At 35.6% G+C, this 20,288-nt stretch overlaps 4 protein-coding genes across 8 annotated transcripts in view; 2 read left to right on the top strand and 2 right to left on the bottom strand.

The window, feature by feature from the left end:
- LOC132198580 (uncharacterized) overlaps positions 1-4,912 on the bottom strand; it is a 66,926-nt gene extending 62,014 nt beyond the window's left edge. The window contains exon 1 of the mRNA XM_059622690.1: positions 4,686-4,912. The gene's annotated coding sequence lies outside the window, so the exon portion shown is untranslated. The remainder of the gene's footprint in view (positions 1-4,685) is intronic.
- Positions 1-20,288, top strand: part of LOC132198574 (extracellular matrix organizing protein FRAS1-like) — a 63,347-nt gene that overhangs the window by 2,342 nt on the left and 40,717 nt on the right. The window contains exons 1-2 of one of the 4 annotated variants that reach the window (XM_059622679.1): positions 13,597-14,329; positions 18,228-18,313. In XM_059622679.1, coding sequence (XP_059478662.1) covers positions 18,241-18,313 — 73 coding nt within the window. In that variant the 5' untranslated portion in view covers positions 13,597-14,329; positions 18,228-18,240. Of the gene's footprint in view, positions 1-13,596; positions 14,330-18,224; positions 18,314-20,288 lie in introns of those variants that run through there. The other 3 variants (XM_059622678.1, XM_059622676.1, XM_059622677.1) reach the window with 3 other exon arrangements.
- LOC132198577 (protein fem-1 homolog B) lies at positions 6,940-11,993 on the bottom strand. Of its 2 annotated transcripts, none has more exons than XM_059622686.1 (9): positions 11,700-11,993; positions 10,692-10,869; positions 9,151-9,590; positions 8,664-9,098; positions 8,464-8,607; positions 8,188-8,405; positions 8,014-8,130; positions 7,851-7,957; positions 6,940-7,795 (listed from the first exon to the last, which is right to left on the bottom strand). In XM_059622686.1, exons 1-9 carry the CDS (start codon positions 11,820-11,822, stop codon positions 7,548-7,550), a joined length of 2,010 nt encoding a protein of 669 aa, XP_059478669.1. In that variant the 5' UTR covers positions 11,823-11,993; the 3' UTR covers positions 6,940-7,547. The 2 variants fall into 2 exon arrangements, with proteins under 2 accessions (XP_059478669.1, XP_059478670.1); XM_059622687.1 differs by lacking the exon at positions 11,700-11,993 and adding an exon at positions 11,328-11,469.
- Positions 11,570-13,483, top strand: LOC132198583 (cytosolic iron-sulfur assembly component 2A). The gene is made up of 4 exons (XM_059622694.1): positions 11,570-12,742; positions 12,798-12,877; positions 12,999-13,182; positions 13,239-13,483. The coding sequence occupies exons 1-4, from the start codon at positions 12,565-12,567 to the stop codon at positions 13,334-13,336; spliced, it is 540 nt and encodes a 179-aa protein (XP_059478677.1). The 5' UTR covers positions 11,570-12,564; the 3' UTR covers positions 13,337-13,483.

Raw genomic sequence — 20,288 nt, 5'->3', positions numbered from 1 at the left:
TTTTTGCATAAACCTTTTTCCAAATTGCATTACAATTTAATAATTACGAATCATTTTTTTTTCTTTTCTGTTTTATATTTTGTCATTATTTTGAAGTGCAAATGAAATGGTCTCTGAGTTTCCAATTCAGGTCTCTGCGTATAAGTGAATGAACAATGGAATGTTATTTATATCAAACCAAAAAGCTGCGAACACATTCGTTTGTTATCGTTACACATACACTCTGGCCATAACCCAATATTCAAAGCAGGAAAGCGGCAGTTCGAAGTGGCATTGACGAGAGAGCAGCCGGCGATTAATGCAAAAATAGGAGAAACAATAGAGAGCTCCAAATAGGCGGCGGTGTTACATAAATGGGAATCATCAGTTACGCCTGCTAAGTAAAGAAACAGCAGCTGCGACTTCAGCACCGCTCTTATATGTCACAACTCGACTTTTTGAAACCCAGCGTGCGAGTGCAACAAGCATAAAAGCACTCGATTTGCGGCCCCATTGTTACCCAACAAATTAAATTGCAGTAAAATTAGTTACGAACTTGCTCGTTTTCATGTTGACATAAACACCTAGGTCTCGTTTTTCACCCATTAAATTCTACTTATCCTTAACACAAGATTGATATGCTAAATTTCCAAAATTCCAAGAATCTTCTCTTTCTTTATTCTCAAGGCAAAAGAAAATTTTCTTTTTCCATGTAAGTTTGAAGAAATATAAAAATCCTTTTTTATAATCTTTCCTCATGAACAAGATAAAAAAAAAGTAATCACCCACCGTTGTTTGAAATGCTTTTAAATTAATTGGAATCGTGTTTGGTTGCGTCACCTTTGCTCTCTCGTTCTTGGGGAGTAAATGTAATATTGCAAAAATTATCGCGGCAATTGTTCTAAAGGTCAGACTTGCAACCGCAAAATTAATATCGGCAGCTATATGGATAGCTAGATAGGTCGCGCGTCATTCACTTATTGGATTGCCGCCGCCTTTATTGTTTTTATCTCGTCGCGCCTGTCTGTAATTAAATAACGCTGCCCAAACGGCATCGCAGTGTTGTTTCATTTTTGCAAATCAGAATGCTTAAGAGTGATACACAGTTCGCCTTAAATTTCGCTCTATATAGCTTTTTTTCGTGATATAATGCTTTACAAAAGCTATAAATGTATAAGCCAGCTAAAATAAAATTGTAACAATTTTGAAATTGAAATTTAGGGTGACATTGAAAAAAATGGCATGACTTAATTTATAATATGATCAGTTTTTTTGCAACTGAAAAACGCTAATGTACGTTTTACTTACATAGGAGAGTGAAATTGCTGAACGCCAGCAGGTGCTTTCTGCGATTTTCACTTTCTGCTTGCAAATAAAAGACTCGGCGATGGAAAGTAATTTCCAATATATGCAAAAATTTCAATTACCAGCGAGAGATGTGTTTCTATGGTGTACAGAGTTAATGACTTGTTAAATTTGCAGAGCTCATTCCACGCAGTTATTACGTGTTAAATAGGCCTCAGAAAAATGAGTAAAGTTTACTTTTCTTTTTAAAATAATGATCTGTGATTGTTACGAAGGATGAGTATTATGCAATCGTATCAACACAGTGAAAATTTGTTAACAATAAAAATCTACAACTGACTATTATACATGAATTGACAAGTCGTTTTTACTTTTTTCTGAAATTGACAGCTGTTATCAGTGCCATTCTGAAAGATTAAAAACGGCTCTTTTGGAATTTTCATAAAAATGCTTCAGGTCACATTAGAGACCAAAAAGTTGCCATTTTTAAAATAAGAGATTTTTCACCTACAATAGTAAAACAAATGTGAAGTATTTTAAGCAAAATTTTCAATTTTATTCAACGGTAAAATTAGCAGCCTCCGGAAAATCCAAGAAATGAATATTTTAAACTACAAAAATCAATTGATAACTTTTATTGCATTTTTGTGCAACATCAGGATTGTTATCATTACAATTGGTTTTTCCTTACTGCGAAATTCCATTTGGTGGTATTTTTATAACGGCAGCTGTGGCAATCGAAAGGTGGTGCATAAATTTGATAACAATATTGCATTCCACCGATCAATGCTAAACAGCTAGAGAATATGTATACAAAAATATGAACTAATATTTCAAACGGCGCCAGGCATAAAAGAGCCTTCCTTCAATCCTTTTCACTGCTCTGCCGGAGAGAGAAACCGCATATAACATTTACAAGCATATGCTGTCTGGCTGCTGGCAGAACACTATTAATTTATTCACTTAAAGTGCAGATGCATTCAACGCGATTTAGCGGTGGCCTAATTTCAGCAGGTGACTAAAATTTTAACAGCTTCTACCTGCATGACAAATGAAATTAAGAGGTTTAAGCGATCGCGATCGGTACAGATCTGCCTTGTTTTTTTTTTGTTTTTTTTTACTGGAAATTGCAATTTCTCTAAAATGTGATTTTTTAGCTGCAGCTTTAAACAAAACAAAGTAATATTTGTATTGTTTTTAGGGAAAAACAAAATTGATAACGTTTCGTTAGAAATTTTTGGAGGAATGTATGTACGTTAAAAAAAAAAGTAAAACGAAATACTTTCTATAGATGAGTGACTATAGGCTATTTTGCTATAAGTTATGAGTTACATACTGTATTAAGAGATTTTCTACTTATACTGAGAAATGACGAACAAAAGACACTGTCATATTAAATATTTTGTCTCATTTGCAAATTCAAATTTAAAATTTCTATATTTTGTTTGGCATTGTTTTGAAACATCAATAAATAATTTTTAAAATAAGTTTGGGTAAAAAAAAGGTTAGGTACAATGCTTAGCATTATTCAAACGATAAAACTCATTCAGGTCATATGGTGAGCCAAATTGATTTGTCAAGAGTCAACGTTAGAAATGGTTGTCAGGAAACAAATAAGATAAAATAATTAAAACTAACACTGAACATTTTTGAAAATTAAAGTAATTGCATAATGGATAGTTTAAAATGCAAGAAAAGTAGTATAAAAACAACAGTAAAAAATTTTGAATTTGTATTTGATTGGTTTTTTGTCCTTCTTAAATTGTAGTGCAATATTACACAAAATTAAATAAGACTACCTTTTATTATTTAGGCTCTTTAAATCAAGAGATAAATCAACTCTAATTTGTAAAAAAAAATTATTTTTATTTTTATTCTCCATTCAAATATGAAGTTCAATGATATGCTTAGGGTACATTTTCCTCATTATTTGCTCACTTTGCCTCTTAATTCCTTCCCTAACCTGTTTCGCCAACGGTCACAAATCACAAACGTCGTCGCGCACAAGCCAGACAATAAAATCAATCGAACTGTGAGCAGTACCAATATGACTGTGTAATTAACCCTCACGCTGCAGAAACGCGCCGCCTGCAGACTTTTCCATATAGCAAAGCAGTCGCTCGTGTGCATTCGACTGACTGACGACCTACATCAACAACACACTCACAACATACGCGACCTCATTTTCAAGATGATATAACTTTGCTGCTGCGCTGCCCTGCCAGTAAGCACTGCTTGCTTGTAAAAACGAGAATTTTGACGCGTGGTATTTTAGCGAATGCCATATGGGTCCGGCACTTTTCCATGCTGTAATGGTTCATTGCATAAGAATGATTGATTTTAATTGTTAGAACTTGACCCTTTCTGCGAAAAATTTGAAAAGGTTGGCGGAGTAAAAATTTGTAGACATCGGAAAGGAAATTCGACTGGACAAATTTTCTTCAGAATAGCACAGGACAGTAATTCGAAAATTTATTTTTTCTTTTAAATAAATTTTGGTGTTTTGCGGTTATTTTTGAAAAATATAAACAAGTATTTTTTGCTATTTTAATAGATAACGTGATTATATAAAACTCATTTGATGTTAACTAATTGCAGATTTAACTATAAAAAACTCTACTTATACCCTGTTTAATTGTGGCTAAACTTTCCCTATATTTGAGTTTTTGAATTTGACTTATTTAAAGGTTATTAGAGAGTTGTGTCATTAAATTATTTAAAATAATATATTAATATTATTAATATGATAATTAAAGGTCTCCGAAGTGATTTTATTAAAATGTGGCCAATGTTTGAATTTGACAATCCTATTAACGATTTTATGATTATTTATATAAATATAATTATTATGCGATTACAGGTATTTTTACTTTTCTCTGAAATTTTTTTCTTTAATTTTTTTTTCACAAAGCGGGAGTAGCGCGAAGGCTAAATTTGAGTCTTACATAGGACCCCTGATACGGAAAACACGACCGGGAAGGTTCTTGCTGTGATTCAATTGCACTGGCAGCGTACAATCAATTTAAAAACACAAAAGGCCGTGCGGTCTTGTCATATCGAACAATGACAATCTCGCCGTTGTTACTTCCTCTAATTTGAACGGCAAACTGCAATGAACAGTGAAAAATGGTAGCACGGGTCCGGAGCGGCACCGGCAAGATGCTGCACTAATTGAAATGCACTTTTTATCGCACATTAAAATGCCACTTTCTTCGACCTTGATCGTGTACATAAAGTGAAGTGAAGTCCGAGAGTGCACGACATGTGCAGCTCATGTGCATTGAACCACTTAATCATAGAGTTGCTCATTTCTTGAGCGGCGTTGTGAAATTTCACTTTTTAATTAAAATTAAAAATAAACGCTGAAAAAATAGTATCCAGCTCTTGTGGCTGTTACTTACCTATGCCGAATTTGGCGGAAGTTGCAAAAAAGAATTCGTTGGCAAAAAGGTCGTTTTGCCGGCGAGGTCGGTTTCTCAGGTGCTGCTGGCTGCGTTTCGCTCAGGTAGCCGCTGCTCTGTCGGTTAGGTGCTCGCACCACAAAACCATGCGGTAGACTAACTTAAGCAGCAACTCGCGAACACGCCTGCCTACGTCACCCGCGCACTTTTACTCTCTCGCTCGCTCAGCTAAGGATGCAGACAGGCACACGAACAGTGCCCTGAAGAGCGTGCACACCGCCGCGGCTCTTGGCCATCGAGACACCTGGCGGGTTTCGCGTACAACATTTTTAATTGTTCTTAAATTTGAGTTAATTATGAGCGTAACGCAGAAGGTGATCTCAATGAAAGAACCAGGGTTATAGAACGTCTAGTCATTAATTGAGATGTATGGTACCAATTCTCATTACGAGTGCACTATTTGTTATATCACACCATAAGCATAAAAGAGTTGCAATAATAATAATAACAATTAATGATAAAAAAATGGAGATTCAGATTATTTTCATAACGTACATAAATAAATATTTCCATCCATCAAATATTTACCCGTATTTTTTAATACACTTTAAATTTTTTTGCGTATGCAAAAAAATTGTCTTAAACAGTAATAATTACTATTAAAAAGTAAAAAAAAAAAACTCCAGATTATAATTTTCAAACTATGATTTGCTTAATAAAGCGACATTATTCGTTATTCACTTGATACAACGGAACCAGTTACGTGTTCGCAGTCATATAAGCAATTGTTGATCACGGCATCACAGAGACTAGCTCATTTCATTTTCAAGTGGGAAGTGGTCGGTGATCCCGGCTGGAGACAATGGACGAGCAAGTTTTACTTCCTCGTGCCTTGAAAAACGATCGACTTACAAACTTAACACTGACTCTTGTCACTCGCTCTCGCAATGGAAACGTCCGTCCGTTGACTCTGCCAAGGAGCCGCGTGGAGGTAGACAATGCAAACGAATTAAAATAACAAGTGCGCGGGCGACATTCATGTGGGTCAAGATTGAAGGAGGAAATGTTAAAAAAAAAAGAAAGTGGCAATGTGCGGATTTCTGCACTCGCTTATATGTTCACCTACACTAACTAATCCACTGTGACTGCTACGCAATTATTCTTGTCATTATGTGTCGATTAAATAGCTTATTTTAGTGTGTGCACCCGGATATGTAAATTGTGTGTGAATTTGCAAATCAAGATTAATTTTGGTGAAATCAACATTTGCATTTTTCGTTTACAAACGGGCGTTTGCTTGCAGGGGTATTTCCGATGTGTATAGGTTTAAAATTTGTGTCGGCATGCGGCGTTGCAGGGTTTCTCCATTGTTCCCGCAAATCAATTGACTTATTTAAGCCTACTCCTCAAACTATTGAGATTGCTTAAATTTTAAAATAAGTAATGCGGATCTGAACACATTTTTGCAAACTACTCTCATGCCTGTAAATTAACACTTCTTTCTTTGCAAAAAAAAAAAAACAACAAATTCAAGTCTTAAAAAATTATTTCATATAACGTTCAGGCTGCAGTGAGGCTCGCAGTGCACGGTATAAGATCTTTGAACTACATCATAAAGTGATGCAACGCAAAACGCAGCCAGATATCTCTAGCAGCTCTATGAAAAGTGCGTATTGTATACCGCGTGTATAAATTATTCTTGACATAAATAGCTCTCTGCATGCGTATGTACATGCACAAGTGCTTAGCAGGTGGGCGACTATTTTACTGCGCGACCCGCGGCAACAAAATAAACACGTAGCACACCAAATTGGAATGCGGCAGCGGCGTTTAACCAGAGCACTAGGCAGCCTCTCCGAGATCTAATTGATTCAATTCTTGCAGCCGCAGTCTGTATTTGTTGGGTAGATTCAGACGCTCAGATCACTCTTGCCAACGCAGCAAATTGCATTTTAATTCGGGCCGGGCATCAAAGTCCATTATTAATGTTTGTGTATATATTGAGAAAGCAGCGCAACCGAGCAATTGGAATTAGTTGGCACACTTCACACGTTACTTCCCACCTTAAAAGGCTGAGCGCTCTTTTGTAGACAAAAATTATAAGACCGCCCAAGGCCAAATTCTGTATGTTTTCAATACACAATATAACATGCATTCCAATGCACTGTAAACTGTAACAGAAATTGCAATCTTCTAGCTGGATTTCTCTTTTAGCATGACTAAATGAACCAAAAAAAAGACAAAATAATTAGAGCTGAGAGGATTTGTATTTAAATATGAAGATAATTTATTCAATTTATATAAAAAAAAATGTTCAAATGTATATTTTTCTGTATGACGAGTTGACCAGTTCATGTTACAATATTTAAATAATATTATTTCTAGTTTTACAACATAGAACATCCAAATAATATCGATTCAAAGAAGCACCCAATGATTTTCACCTGTGAAAACGATTGAATTACACCAATTAGTTGTGCCTTTGGGCCTTAAATTTTTGTTTTTAAACAACAGAAAATTGCATCTTAAGTGTTGACCCATCAGCAAAGTCTTTCAAGAAAAATTACAATAATTAGAGATCCCTTATGCAAAAGAACACAGAAGAGACAAGACAGACCAAGCGCATTAAGTTTGAGAGCAACACAACCTAATCAGAGATTGCAGGATGGCGGTTATTGTCCATGTGATTTACAAAAAAAATCAGCTTCCAAGAAATCACTCCTAAAATAAAATTTTGATATTTTTAAACTTAACTTAAGACAACAACTCTGCCTTGGGAGTAACGAGGGCAGGTACACAATGCATTTTTTAATTACAAATTGAGTAAAGCTAAAATTTCCTTCAGCACTTCAACACTGGTCATCAGATGGCCTGCATCCCAGCAGCATTGTTTTCTTGTTCTCTCTGTTGGTTGGCAAACCTTTGAGTGCTTGCCCCTTGCCGGCTGGGTCTGGCCTCACTTCGCAACACTGGCCCATGCAGCTCAATGAAACCTTCTAGACACTTAGGCACTCTGCCCATATAATCTATGTTATAAGCCTTAACTGCTTTGGCCGCTATGCACTTCAAACTCATTTTGCTCTGGGCTCGCAAGATAATTTCAGCAACACCTGCAATATTTTGAATATTTTTTTCACAATTTTACTTAGCGATAAAAAAATTGACCTGTTGTTGCAGCATCAAAGGGAGTTTCCCCTTTTTCGTTGACTGTATCTTGGTGAGCTCCTGCTTCAGTCAAACCAACAATGATTGAATGCAACGTCAAAAAATCACTGAAAAATTAATCATTCAATACTTTCAATTCTTTACTTGATTATGTATCACACACCTTATTGGCTTTTGGTAGCTAACTATAAGATGCAAAGGAGTGTTTCTTGCATTATCCATTTGATTAACATCTGCACCGCACTCGATGAGCATAGCTGCTGTGTCAGCATTGGGAAATCTGCATTAAAAATAATATTATTCTCGAAACTTACATTAAAGGTAATGACACACTTACTTGCAAACGTCGTTGGTATGGAAATCGTCGACTGGAGTTTCAGCACTAACGGACAAGTGAAGCAAAGTTTGACCATCTCGAAGTGTGACTTTGAGCTTGTTTAGTTGGAAAACAAGTTTCTTGGTTTGGTGCAGACGCTCAGGATCAATACTTTTTCCCAGTTGTGTAACCAACACAAGGAGATAAAGAGCCGTCATTAAATTACTTTCTTGCTCTTCCTATAATTTTTGTATTTATTTATATTTTTTTCATTATTTTTTTTTTATACCAATTTACCTTGATAAGTTCGACATCATCTTTGGGACCAGGATTGGCAATTTTATCCTTATTTCTTTCCACTTCCACAACTGTGGCAGCCAAGACAGTTTCCAAGTAGTCAAAACTCAGATCCACTCCAACATGAATCATTTGAGAAAACACCTGGAGGAATCAAGCTTTATAAAAAAATATTCCATACATTTTCTTCTGAATTTTACCTGAGCAAATCTAAGCAGGTCTTTAACTACAGAAACCTTGTTGTTCTGCCGGAGTTTGAGGGCGTGCAGCCAGAGGTCGATGCAACGATCAAAGCGCGCATTGTCAGCAAACACTGCCCCTCTGTATATGACTGGGTGAGGAACTTCAGGGTTGTTTGGGCCAAGAATGCGCTCCCTGATGGTCAGACTTTCCATGTGCAGTGAATTGGACAAGTGCTGGATGGCGTCCAACTCCTCCAAGGTGGCGCACTCGACCCACGAGTCGTAGGCAGGGATTGGCTCGCAGTGAGGTTTCGGAAGTGGAGGGTCTTCATGGCGCATCACCATTGACCTCCGGAGGTAGTGATATGTTTTTTCCAAGTCGTAATTGTCCTTATCATTGGCAAAGGAGGCACCTAGCAATTCAATGGCGTCAATTTTCTCCTCTCGGATCACCTGCAAAGAAGTAAATTGCAAATAAATTCAATTTATAAATTAGTTGCATTACCTCTGGTCTACATATGAGATACTCCACAACCTCAGCCCTTGTTCTTTCAGAAGCAACTGTGAGTGGCGTCATACCGCTCTCGTTCCTGGTAATTTTACACCCGTAGTCAAGCAGCTCCTTGACAATGGAAGTGTGGCCACACTCGGCAGAAAAGTGCAGTGCCGTGGCGCCGCAGTGCGCCTTCTCGTTGGGGTTGGCGCCGCGCTCGAGAAGGAACGAGACGATGTCGATGTGGCCCTTGTATGCTGCAATCATCAGACATGTGTTGTTATACTTGTTGGCGATGTTGATATCCGCGTTGTGCTCAGTGAGGTACTTGACAATGTCCAGCCGGCCATCAAAGCATGCGGCTCGCAAAGGGGTGGAGTTGGTTTTTGTCAAGTGGTTCACATTGGCGCCAAAATTTACCAGCGTTTTGACAACAGTCAGGTGACCAGCACCTAAATCAGAAAGACATCAAATCATAAATATATCAATATTTCTTAAATTGAGACTTATTGTTTGGACCAATACTCCTTAATTAGCTAGCTGCATTTCAAGGAGCCTAACGGGGCTAGTGAAGCTTGTTAGCAACGATTCAATTTTTAATCAAAAATTGTATTTTTTATTTTACAAAATCTAACTTGACCCTACCGTTTTATAAATCTATCAGTAAGAGCATTTCCCTGTTAACATCCTATTTATAATTTGCTCTGTAAATAAATTAAATAAATGAAAACATTAAAAGAAAGGTGAATTTAATGAAAAATTGAAACCGGCAAACCTCAATGGACAGAATAAGTGACAAAAAAAAAACTGACCCCAAAAGACGACCTGAGGTCTGCTGGTTCTTTAAAAACATAGGGTTTCTTGTTCAAACTAATCTAGGTGCAAGGAATTAAAAAAAAAAAGGGAGAATCTGATTTAATACTTTCATTTATAAATTGATTCCTACCATTGAATGTAAACAATGTAACTGTTTGTAACAATGTGGCATTAATATAAAGAAGTTGATCGCGGTTCCAATTTTTCATTGGGTTAAAAAAAATAAAGTAATTTCTGAAGAATATAAAATGTATAATTGATAAAATTAAGAGTTACAGAAGCAATATGAAGCAATTTCTTGCTTGAAGAGTTACTGAATTATATTGGCTCATTTTAAATTTAAATTGGGGTTGCTACTTCTTCTTTTTGGCTCAAGCAGCCCTTTTTCACAGAATTTAGATCTGGTTGATTAGAGGAAACGTCAACTTCACACAAGACAAGTTTTGTTTTGACACGCGCACGCCAAATTTGAAATTAAAAATGTCCTTGAGCTAAAAAAAACGAGACGTTCTTTCAAATTCTGAGACTGCATGGAGAATGTAATTAGATTAAGTGCCGCGAAGTAGAGTCACGTCTTGGATCACTGCCAGCCACAATTTGGAACGCAAAACCCGCATTTATTTGGCAAAACAACTGAGAGCTTAGTTATATTTTCCGTCTTGTGCACGTTTTGAAAACGCAATTCAGACGCTGCATGTTTCTTAATTAGGACGCAAAATGATCTCTTTGATCTTTACCTGCCGCACACCACAGAGCGCTGGCCCCTTCGATCATGTAGCCGTCAAATTTGACGACTCCCTCCTGCTCAATGTCCACAGTTTTGAAGTTGCCGAGGATGATTTTGACCACCTTGTCGTGGCCATGGCGTGAGGCAATGATTAATGGAGTGCAGCTCTGACCATCTTCTTCCATGTACTGAAGGGAGAAGATAAAACATACATTATTTTGATTAATATTATTACCATTAAAATTGTTTTAGTTAAAAGGGCAGTTTGGTCTTGAAAAATGTGTTGCTTTTCTTTCTGTGAAAAGTTGTTGCAGAGAGAAATTCTAACACTTCTTTCTCTTTAATTGGTAAAAATTATTTCAAAAAATAAACATAAATGTCAAAACCTGGGAAATTAATAATTTTAAAATATTAATAATAATAATGTTAAATAAAATAATCTGATAAGATAAAAAGTTGAAATAAACAATTTAATGATAATTTTCATCAGTTTTAAGGGAAAAATATTCTGCAATAATAAATTTCTTGTGTGGTGCGCGGTAGAGCAGGTTTAACTATTTGGTGCACCGTTTTATCTGGTTTTATCTTACAATCAGCATTAATGTGCTTTCAATATCATGATGGATTCATAATTAATCGTTTTAACCTTATATCAAATTTTTTAAGCAGATGCACTCCAGCAAGACGAGTGCAACGAAGCAATCTGGAACAGCGAAAGCCATAACTTTCAACTTTGGAATTGAGCGTCCACGTCGGAAATGGACACACAACTCTTTGAGGGCTGAGTAAAAGCGATGAAAATAAATGCCGTCTCAGCCAAAGAGATATTCATCTGATGACTCCGCCTGATAAAAATAAAGCGCAGTGCATCCACCGCCACGCATGTGTATGTGGTACTCGGAGGTCACGACCCAGGAAACCCCTGCCTAATTGCACCGAGAATTGCCATTTTCGTGAGGATCAAAGGGTGCCTAGCGGACACTTAAGGGTTAAGTTGGAAAGGTTGACGTCTACAAACCTCGGCTAGAAGCTTTTCGGGGTTGCTTGTGTCGGCGAGAAGGGCAAACAGGGTTATGGCGAGGCCGTCGCGTGCTGCGTAGTAAACACGCTCTTTCAGCGACTCGGACACGCCGTCTTCCATTGTGTCCGCTCGAAGACAGCTCCCGGACGACTAGTGCATCACAGAGAGATCGCCACGGTTCTAATCTACCCTTAAAGACCGTCGCGGAGTGGATGATTAACAGGAAAGTTGCGTTGGTCTGCAGATCCCTTTTTTTTAGTTCAGCCTCAGCGGGCTCAGTATTCAGCTGCTTTTTATTTTGCTGCCGGTGCTGCCCTCTCTTGGCCCTACCTGCATCTGCAAGCTAGAGAATTACCGGTTTAGATTTTGAAGTGGAAAATTGTGGGAAAAAAACAAAATTTAAACGTTTTTAAGTGACTTTCTTCTAATAAAAAATTTAATTGACAAATTTACTGTAAAATTATCAATTATTTTACAGTTTAAAAACTAGTTGTTGTAAAAAAAGGACATCAATTTTTTTAAATAATTTTAAGATTTTGCTGAGAAATACCGATATTTCTAGGTTCATATTATTATTTTGTTATACAGTTTCTTCGTTATTCGTTAAAAAATATTGAATTAGATTTTCCGTGCAATGCAAACTGATTGCTTTTATAGTAGTACTTAAAGAACAAAAATATACAAATTCATCTGAAAAAGAAATCGTTTTTATAAAAACCGGTAGCCGTTAGCTTTTTACAAAAGAAATCGACTTATTTGATCAGCGATCAGCTGGCAATGTAAACAAAACAAAATCGCATGACATGACGAGTCACGTTTAACATCGCTAACATCTTCTACGATTTGCGAAATGTTCTAAGCCATGCTGTCGAGTCTCATCAAGAAGTCGAGGTCGATCATAGGCCTGGGAGAGAAAAATGCAGCTGTCGATGGCTTTGTTGAGGTTTGCTCTGCTGACAAGGCGGACGTTGCCACTGAGAGCTTCATGGATGCTGATGCCTTGAAGCTCAAACTTGAGGAGTTCAAGGAAATTGTCTACGGTAGTGAATACTTTTGCTTGGGAGAGTTAAAAAAAATAATTTAATTCCTTTCCAGAGAGTATAAGGACAATCAAAGATCCGGAGAAACCATCAACTTTGGAGGATCTCAATGTTGTTTATGAGGATGGTGTCCAAGTATGTTGAAATTATTGCTGTTCATAATAATTTTATGCGCTTTATTTTTTCTTCATGCAGTAAAATAAAATATTATACAATTTGAATGTACTTCAAATTAAAATAAAAAACTTTGTGCCAGGTTTTCAGCATGGAAAACAGTGACACAATTTTGGTCAAGGTTGAGTTCAACCCTACTGTTCCTCACTGCTCTCTTGCTACCCTAATTGGCCTCTGCATTAGAGCAAAGTTGCTCAAAAGTATAGTCGATCCTTTTAAACTTGATATTAAAATTAAGGAAGGTGCACACAACACAGAGCAAGAAAGTATGTAATAAACTTTTGTGATCTTGAATTTAACAATATTTATTTTTAAATTTTAGTAAATAGACAAATCAATGACAAAGAGCGAATAGCGGCTGCCATGGAAAATCCAAACCTGAGAACGATGGTGGAACAATGTGTTGAAGAACCAGATTAGTTATATTAATATTTTTTAAATAAAAATTTATTAACGTTTGGTTTTTTTTTAAATTGACCATTAAAGTGATAGTTTATATTTGTGAATAGAATTTTATCTTGTGAAGTTCATTGACCTGAAAATTTAATAAAAATGTCTGACAGCTGATGTTATTATTATTATTATAAAAATTAAATTTTAATTTCACAATTTTATTTGCTGTGTTGCTTCATTCACCGGCAAAATATGTCAATTGTTACTGATAAATTAAATTGCCTGCATAGAAAATTAGTTTGGAGGCAAAAAAATTAAATATTTTTTGCTTTCAATTTTTAATTATTCTGATGTCAGAAAAGTTGTTAACTATCTTGAATTTTGATGATCGGCAGCTGTTGGTTAAAAAAGAGCACACGGATAAATTCAAATTTTGCTGTGAAATAAATATTCACACTTGTAGTCTTCAAATCAGCGCGGCGGCCAGGAAAAAACGTTTTGTAATGAAATATGATTCGTGGCGCTCTTTCAACCTCTGTAAACTTGTCTCCATGCATGAATGATCGTTAAAAGAAGAGAAAAATAAAAAGCGCGCGGAATAAATACACATTAGGCAGCAGCCCATTAAAAAGTCCACGCCATTAACTTACTATACGGCGGCCGGAGTGCGAAGGAATAAATTTTAATAAGGTTGTTCTCTCTTGGCACTGCTGGAAAAATTTCCACCGAGCAAATTAAAAAAAAACCGCTCGCTCGTATTTATAGAAATTTATAGAGTGAAAACGCGCACCAAGTCAAAAGACGTACGCACAAATTACAAATAAAAAATAATTATATAAAATTTCAAATGTATTACGTTTGTCGGTTTGAAGCAGGGAGGGGGTGCCGCGTGCGCGAGCAAAATATCTGTCCGTGCGCCCGCCGCGCTCCATCGCCTCTTCATTCTCTCGGCGACCCTCGCGGAAGCTGCGTCTCCTCACCTGCCTGTGCCGACCCATGAGGTCTCAATTCTCACCGCAGGTTTGTCATTTATGCTTCTTTTTTTGTTATTGACTCTCGCTGCACACCTTGACTTTTGACTCTCACAAATGTGCTCTTTGTCCTCCTGCCTGCTCTCCAAGTAATATTCAACAGTAATTCAGTTTTACCACAAAGAAATAATTACAGATTCGTTACGGGGGTCTGTTCAGATAAATAAATTGTTAGAAGCTGGTGAGACGAACTGTTGAAGAAATCTGATGATTTTATCTGATCTGACTACGTATTGCTGAGCTCGTAAAAAAATTTGATTTGAAAGTTTTATCTTGAGCGTTAGTTTTAGAGATAATTGACCTATAATTTGAGGCGCCTATTATGATAATATCTTCAATTTATAATTAAAACTTATGTGAACTGAATTGAATTGAACTGATGTCCTGGAATTAATTAATTTGGACCTTTACTTGAATCTGAAATCATTTTCGGTACCTGTATACACAGTGGAATTCAGAATGCATCTTGATCCTTCTTCAAAACCAATCAGTATGAAGTATTATATTATTTCCCGAATTTAAAAATTCGTGTTTAATTCAATTGCTATAAATCGATTTTCGTTCGAAGTAAAATTAACAAATTGAAATTTCAAATAGAAATTAGATTTTTTATAATATCCTTCAAATAAATATTTTCTTGGATAATTTGGAAATTTTGATATTTTACTTGCAAAATTCGGCTCCTTTTTGCAGATATCTTCATTTTTTCCTGTCCATCAAGGTTTCCATTTTTTATACAAATATCTGAAAAAGACACTTTGTAAATAAAATTAATGACTTGTTGTAAAGGTATGTTGGAGATGTTTTATAAATGTCTAATGCAATAAACTTATAATTATCTAATTTAATCGTGACTTTTGTTGATTTTTGAATTACGATTGCGGACATGTTGAATTTTAAGCCAAAAGGAAGCCAATTAGTTTGCAAGAAGAAAAAAATACATTTTTTAATCCATTTGGCCTCCTTAAATGATTTTTTAAATTTTCTGGGAAAAACCTAAAAGAATTCAATTCATGTAAATAATTTTTAATGGCCAATTATGAAATAAAATTATTAATCCAATCAAGAAAGAACTGTGAAAACAAAGGACGTTTTTTTAATTATTTTGAACAAATTTTGGCATTAAAATTAATGCTAATTTATTTATTCTCCATCCAAATAAAACAAATACACAACATCTTACATCAAGTCAATACACAAAATTTAATATAAAACAATGGAAATACATGTATATCCAATAATAATAGTAAGAATATTGATCGAGTCAATATCCAATCAAAATTCTAGAGTTATAGACCGGTCAATTTACAATATGATTACAAGCTGCTCTATTAAACAAATATAAGCGCCCAATTCCTCAGCCTGTCCTCAACCTCAACACACACGTTATTCAAATGAGATGCTGAGACCTCTGGGACACTTTACATTTAATACAAAACAGAGTGCTCTCTCAGCAGCTCGGAGGGCTTTACAGTCAATAATTATTGATGAATGGTCTCTCGGCGGCCGAGTGAACATTAAGCTGAAATATTTCGCCAATACCGAAATAGCAAATTACAGCGAAGAGCCGCTTCTGCTGTTTGGCGGTTTGAGAACCCACGCATTGGCCGGAGAGGCATAATTTTCGACCGAACGCACCAAAAAGAGAGGGAGTTTGCGAATAGTTAAAAATCAGCCGGAGCAATTTTACGAGCGACTTTTAGTTTATAGTGTGCCATTTCTTGCGGAATTAAAACGGACAAACAACCGCTCCGATTCTCATTAAAATAAATTTTTATTTGAAAAAAAAGAGTGTATCTTTAAGATATATTTTTAACGTTTTTTAAATGGTTTGGAAAGAGTTGTACGCGTGATTTGATGTCTATACCGTGCTCACAATTAGTCTCACGTAGCAAGACGAGAAACTCGCGTGTTGATGAAAATATAGCAAGTTGCGGGTTTTTTCTTGCTCTATTTTTAAATGTTCCATTCCGCGGGGTACGAGAGCGTTTTATCGGGAAGATTAAAGAAAAAGGATTTCTTGTGTAATTCGAGCGGACACGTGGATGAGCAGCGGCTAGATTTTTGGGCCAAACAAATTTATTTATGGCCTGTGTGCGAAATCGATTCTGAATGCATGCAAATGAAAAACAAACAAAGGCTCTCTGAGGATGGTGCGCACACGGGAGCCGATGGTCAAAACGACCCTTTTTAATTCAAAAGTGCGAAAGCCAAACGTGCTGCTTTCGTTTCCATTAATTTCATCAGGCTCTCTGTGCTGCTGGAGCATAGCTGTCGTTGATTTTAATCTGGTGTAAATTGATGAATTCGCAACCAAACACAAGCGAGATACAACAGGCCAAAACCAGCAAGCTGGTAATTTCGGATGAGCTTGTTTTTGGGGTGAAAGCAATGAAATTTTATTGTATATTTCAATCATGCGTGATTAACATGATGCTTTTAATCACACCACAATATAAACAAAAAATCATATTTAATTTCTCTGAATGTTTGAAATTGCATTATTCCTTTGAAGTGCCGCCACAATTTACAAATTACAAAATGTGCAGAAACGGCAACACCTCTGACAAACAAGTTGCTAAAACGCGGGGCCTCAAGAGAGGTCCGCGCCGAGATGGGCCGCAAGCTAACTATTCGAAATTTCTGGTATTATTTTTTTTTTTCAATTTGTGCAAATAAAAATATGGTTTTTCTTTAATATCAGCAACACGTTTTGAGGTCTTTTGCGTTTTTTTACTATTGAATAAATAAATATTGTTTTGCTCAGAGATTTCCAAGCTATATCGTCTTCCTCAAAAGAATCTATAAATAAAATACAGAGTGCCAATTATTCGTAAATAACAAACAAGGCGTTGCGTGTGAAATTCAACACGCCGTGTCAAATTTGAACAGCAGGGCCAAGTTTGCACGTACTTGAGGGAGAAAGGCGCGATTAATTCACAACAACTTTGTCCGCATATTTTTCATAAGCCCTAATGTACACTCCATTTACTCCATTATTTTTTATCGATTTTGGTTTCATGTTTCAGAGAGCGCAAGTAATAATAAAGTCCTCTATTTTTTTTTTTTTAAATATTTGAATTTATTGACAATTTTAAATAAGGTAAAACTTACAATAATTATGAGGATGGAGATAAATTATTTTGTTATTTTTTTTTTAGGGAATTTGATGTAACAATTTGGACAAATAAACTACAATAATTATAATAATAAAGTTATTAGTATGAATTTGAAGCTATTGGAAATATCAAATTAGTAGAGTAGGCCATTTAAAGTTATTTTAGGAGTGATTTGAAAACGAATAAACTGATTGTTGACTAACAAACGATTGTTTGTCTAAAACGACAGAAAACGGACTTAATGAAACAAAAGCTTCATAATTCACATCAATTCAATTCTGATTTTATTGACCTATGACGTGGTTCAAGGTCTGGTCATGCAGACATTACCATAATTATGCCACTCATTTGCAATGCAGTAGATGTTAAACATGCGTTTTTATTATAAATTTTTATTTCGTTATATAAATGTTTTAAAACATGAAAATTTATTTTTTATTAATTTTTTTTCATTAAACTTTACTACATTCTAGATCAAATTCTTTGATTATATTGATTTGATATAAGATGTTGTGTTATTTAAATAAGATATAAATAAATAAAATATTGACAAAACTTAATTTTGGAAACGAGTCTCCTCGAGTGTCAAATTCTTCAAACAAAAACGCTAAATTTTCACCCACTATTTTAATTTTTATTTATTAAAGTCTCGATATCTTCAAAAAGACGCCTTAGAACCAAAATATTTTTATCATTTACCTAGAACTCTACAATCCAATGATATATTCCAATAATTTTATACATTTTCCCCCTTGTTATTTCCAGCAGCTAGCAGAGTGCAATGGACATCCAGCAGACTTATGTGTTCCTCTCAGCTCTTCTCCTCGCGTATTGCTCGGCGGCGTCTTCTTTCGGTAAGTGATCTGATCCAAAGTCTCTCAGTTGAACCGCACGGCGTGTGTGTATCATTATTATATTTGCGCGACGGCAGCCTCCTCTCGCGATTTATTTGCAGCATCCAGCCGCGAGAACACGCAGAGTTCGTTTCCGAAAGATCGGGCATATATTTAGGCGGCGAGATAAAATCTGTAAGCAGGACTAATTTATAGCGAGATGCCTCGTTAATCTTTTGAATATGATCATCAGAGAGGATAGCAACCGACGAACTCCATCCGCCGCCTAACGCGCGATTCTGTTGCGCGTGTAATTACAGCACCCGGCAGCGCTCCATTAGAGAAAAATTATTTTATTATGCTGCCATGGCTAAAGGATATTAGATAATGTTTTTGCCGGAGCCGCGTCAATTTCTGCCGCATTTGCACAACTTTATACTCTTTGGATGTTTTTTTCTTCAAGGGTTCTGTTCACGTGCAGCTCTTTAGATACGTTCTTTTACCAAGTGGGTTAAATCTGTGCTTTTCGGAGACAGAAGCGCACAGGGATCTTGTGATCAAGTAGCGAATCACTTCGGCTGCGAGACCGAGGCAGACGCTGATCCTGGATTTCCGCTTTTTTATTCGCAGCTAGTGAAATTCAAAATAGAGCCGTCGAGACGTTTCCCTTTGGACATTTGTATAATATATTATAGCTTTTTACATAGTATAGGATATGTGTTTTTGCGCAGGTTGGTTTATAGACCATCTGGAGTCTTCAATCGTTGGAAAATTAAATCAAGTGACCTGTACTAATTTGGATCGACGTTGCTAAAAAAAATTAATGTTTTTAATTAAGAATTTTTTTATCACTTGTAGAATTTATTCCAAACTTAATTTTGAAACGCAAAAATTAAAAAAAAAAATGGATGGGAGGAAATAAAATTATTATTTCAACGGAGATTCGAAATTCAAATTCACATGTCTAATTCAATTCAATAGATTTTTTAATCCATTTTAGATCAAATATTTGGAATAAGTCTTATTAAAAGTTAATTTAACATTCTATATTCATTCAAGTTTACAAAGCAGATATTCATGGATATCATAAAATAATTTGTCAAAGAGCAACTTCTTCGCTTCACTAAAAAATATATTAGTATTGTTTATTCGCTTCAGTCTCTCCGGAAGCTTGTTAAGATTTTTGAAATCATAATTTCTAGACTTTTTGTGTTGTTTAGCCGTACAGGTTTCTTTCTATTTAAAATTTGAAAATCTAGTATTTTGAATTTTTGAGGTTAATTCGGGCAAGTTGGGAATCAAAATCGATTCAGATTAATTTATGCTATTTATTATTTTCAGTTTTCTGGATCTATATATATGTTACAATTTACATATTATTCGACCGTCAAAATTTTAAAATTCTTGTGAACATTTTTAAACTTATATTTAGCAAGAAAATATAAATAATTTAATATCATTATGTACCTTCTAAATTTTTATCTTTTTGCTCTTGTATGCAACAGCTTTTGCATATTATTATCTGCCGTTGAATTATAAATCCTGGTATTTTAAGCACCTAACCGCAGAAAGTATAATCCGTAAATGCAACACAAATAAGTCGTTTATTAGCAAGTTTTATTGCCAAGCACTTTTCATTAAATCTCATCTTTATCTGCAAGTTAAATTACACAATTTTGAGTGGCCTGTTGGTTTATGGATGTGTCATCCCATATATAAACTACCGACGGCCCTGCTTTTATTATATAAATGTGTACTAACACCAAGACGGCTAAAGGATCGTCACAATAAACAGCAAGTAATGATGGGAAGCGTTTTCGACCGAGTGCTCAATTTATACTAATAAATCTCCCGGCCACTTATGGAGTAATCTGATTTGAAATTCAAACCGACGTGTTTAATTGAGTATTTATAAAATAAAAAAAAAAGAGAGGGACGCTCCTAAATTAAGTGCATGAGCGTTCTCTGAATAAGCAATTAACCAAAAAACGTGCTG

Source organism: Neocloeon triangulifer, unplaced genomic scaffold (assembly GCF_031216515.1).
Source record: "Neocloeon triangulifer isolate White Clay Creek 2 clone unplaced genomic scaffold, ASM3121651v1 ptg000013l, whole genome shotgun sequence".
NCBI lineage: Eukaryota > Metazoa > Arthropoda > Insecta > Ephemeroptera > Baetidae > Neocloeon > Neocloeon triangulifer.
Note: the sequence above shows the minus strand (reverse complement) of the source record. Positions and strands in the feature narration are given on the sequence as shown.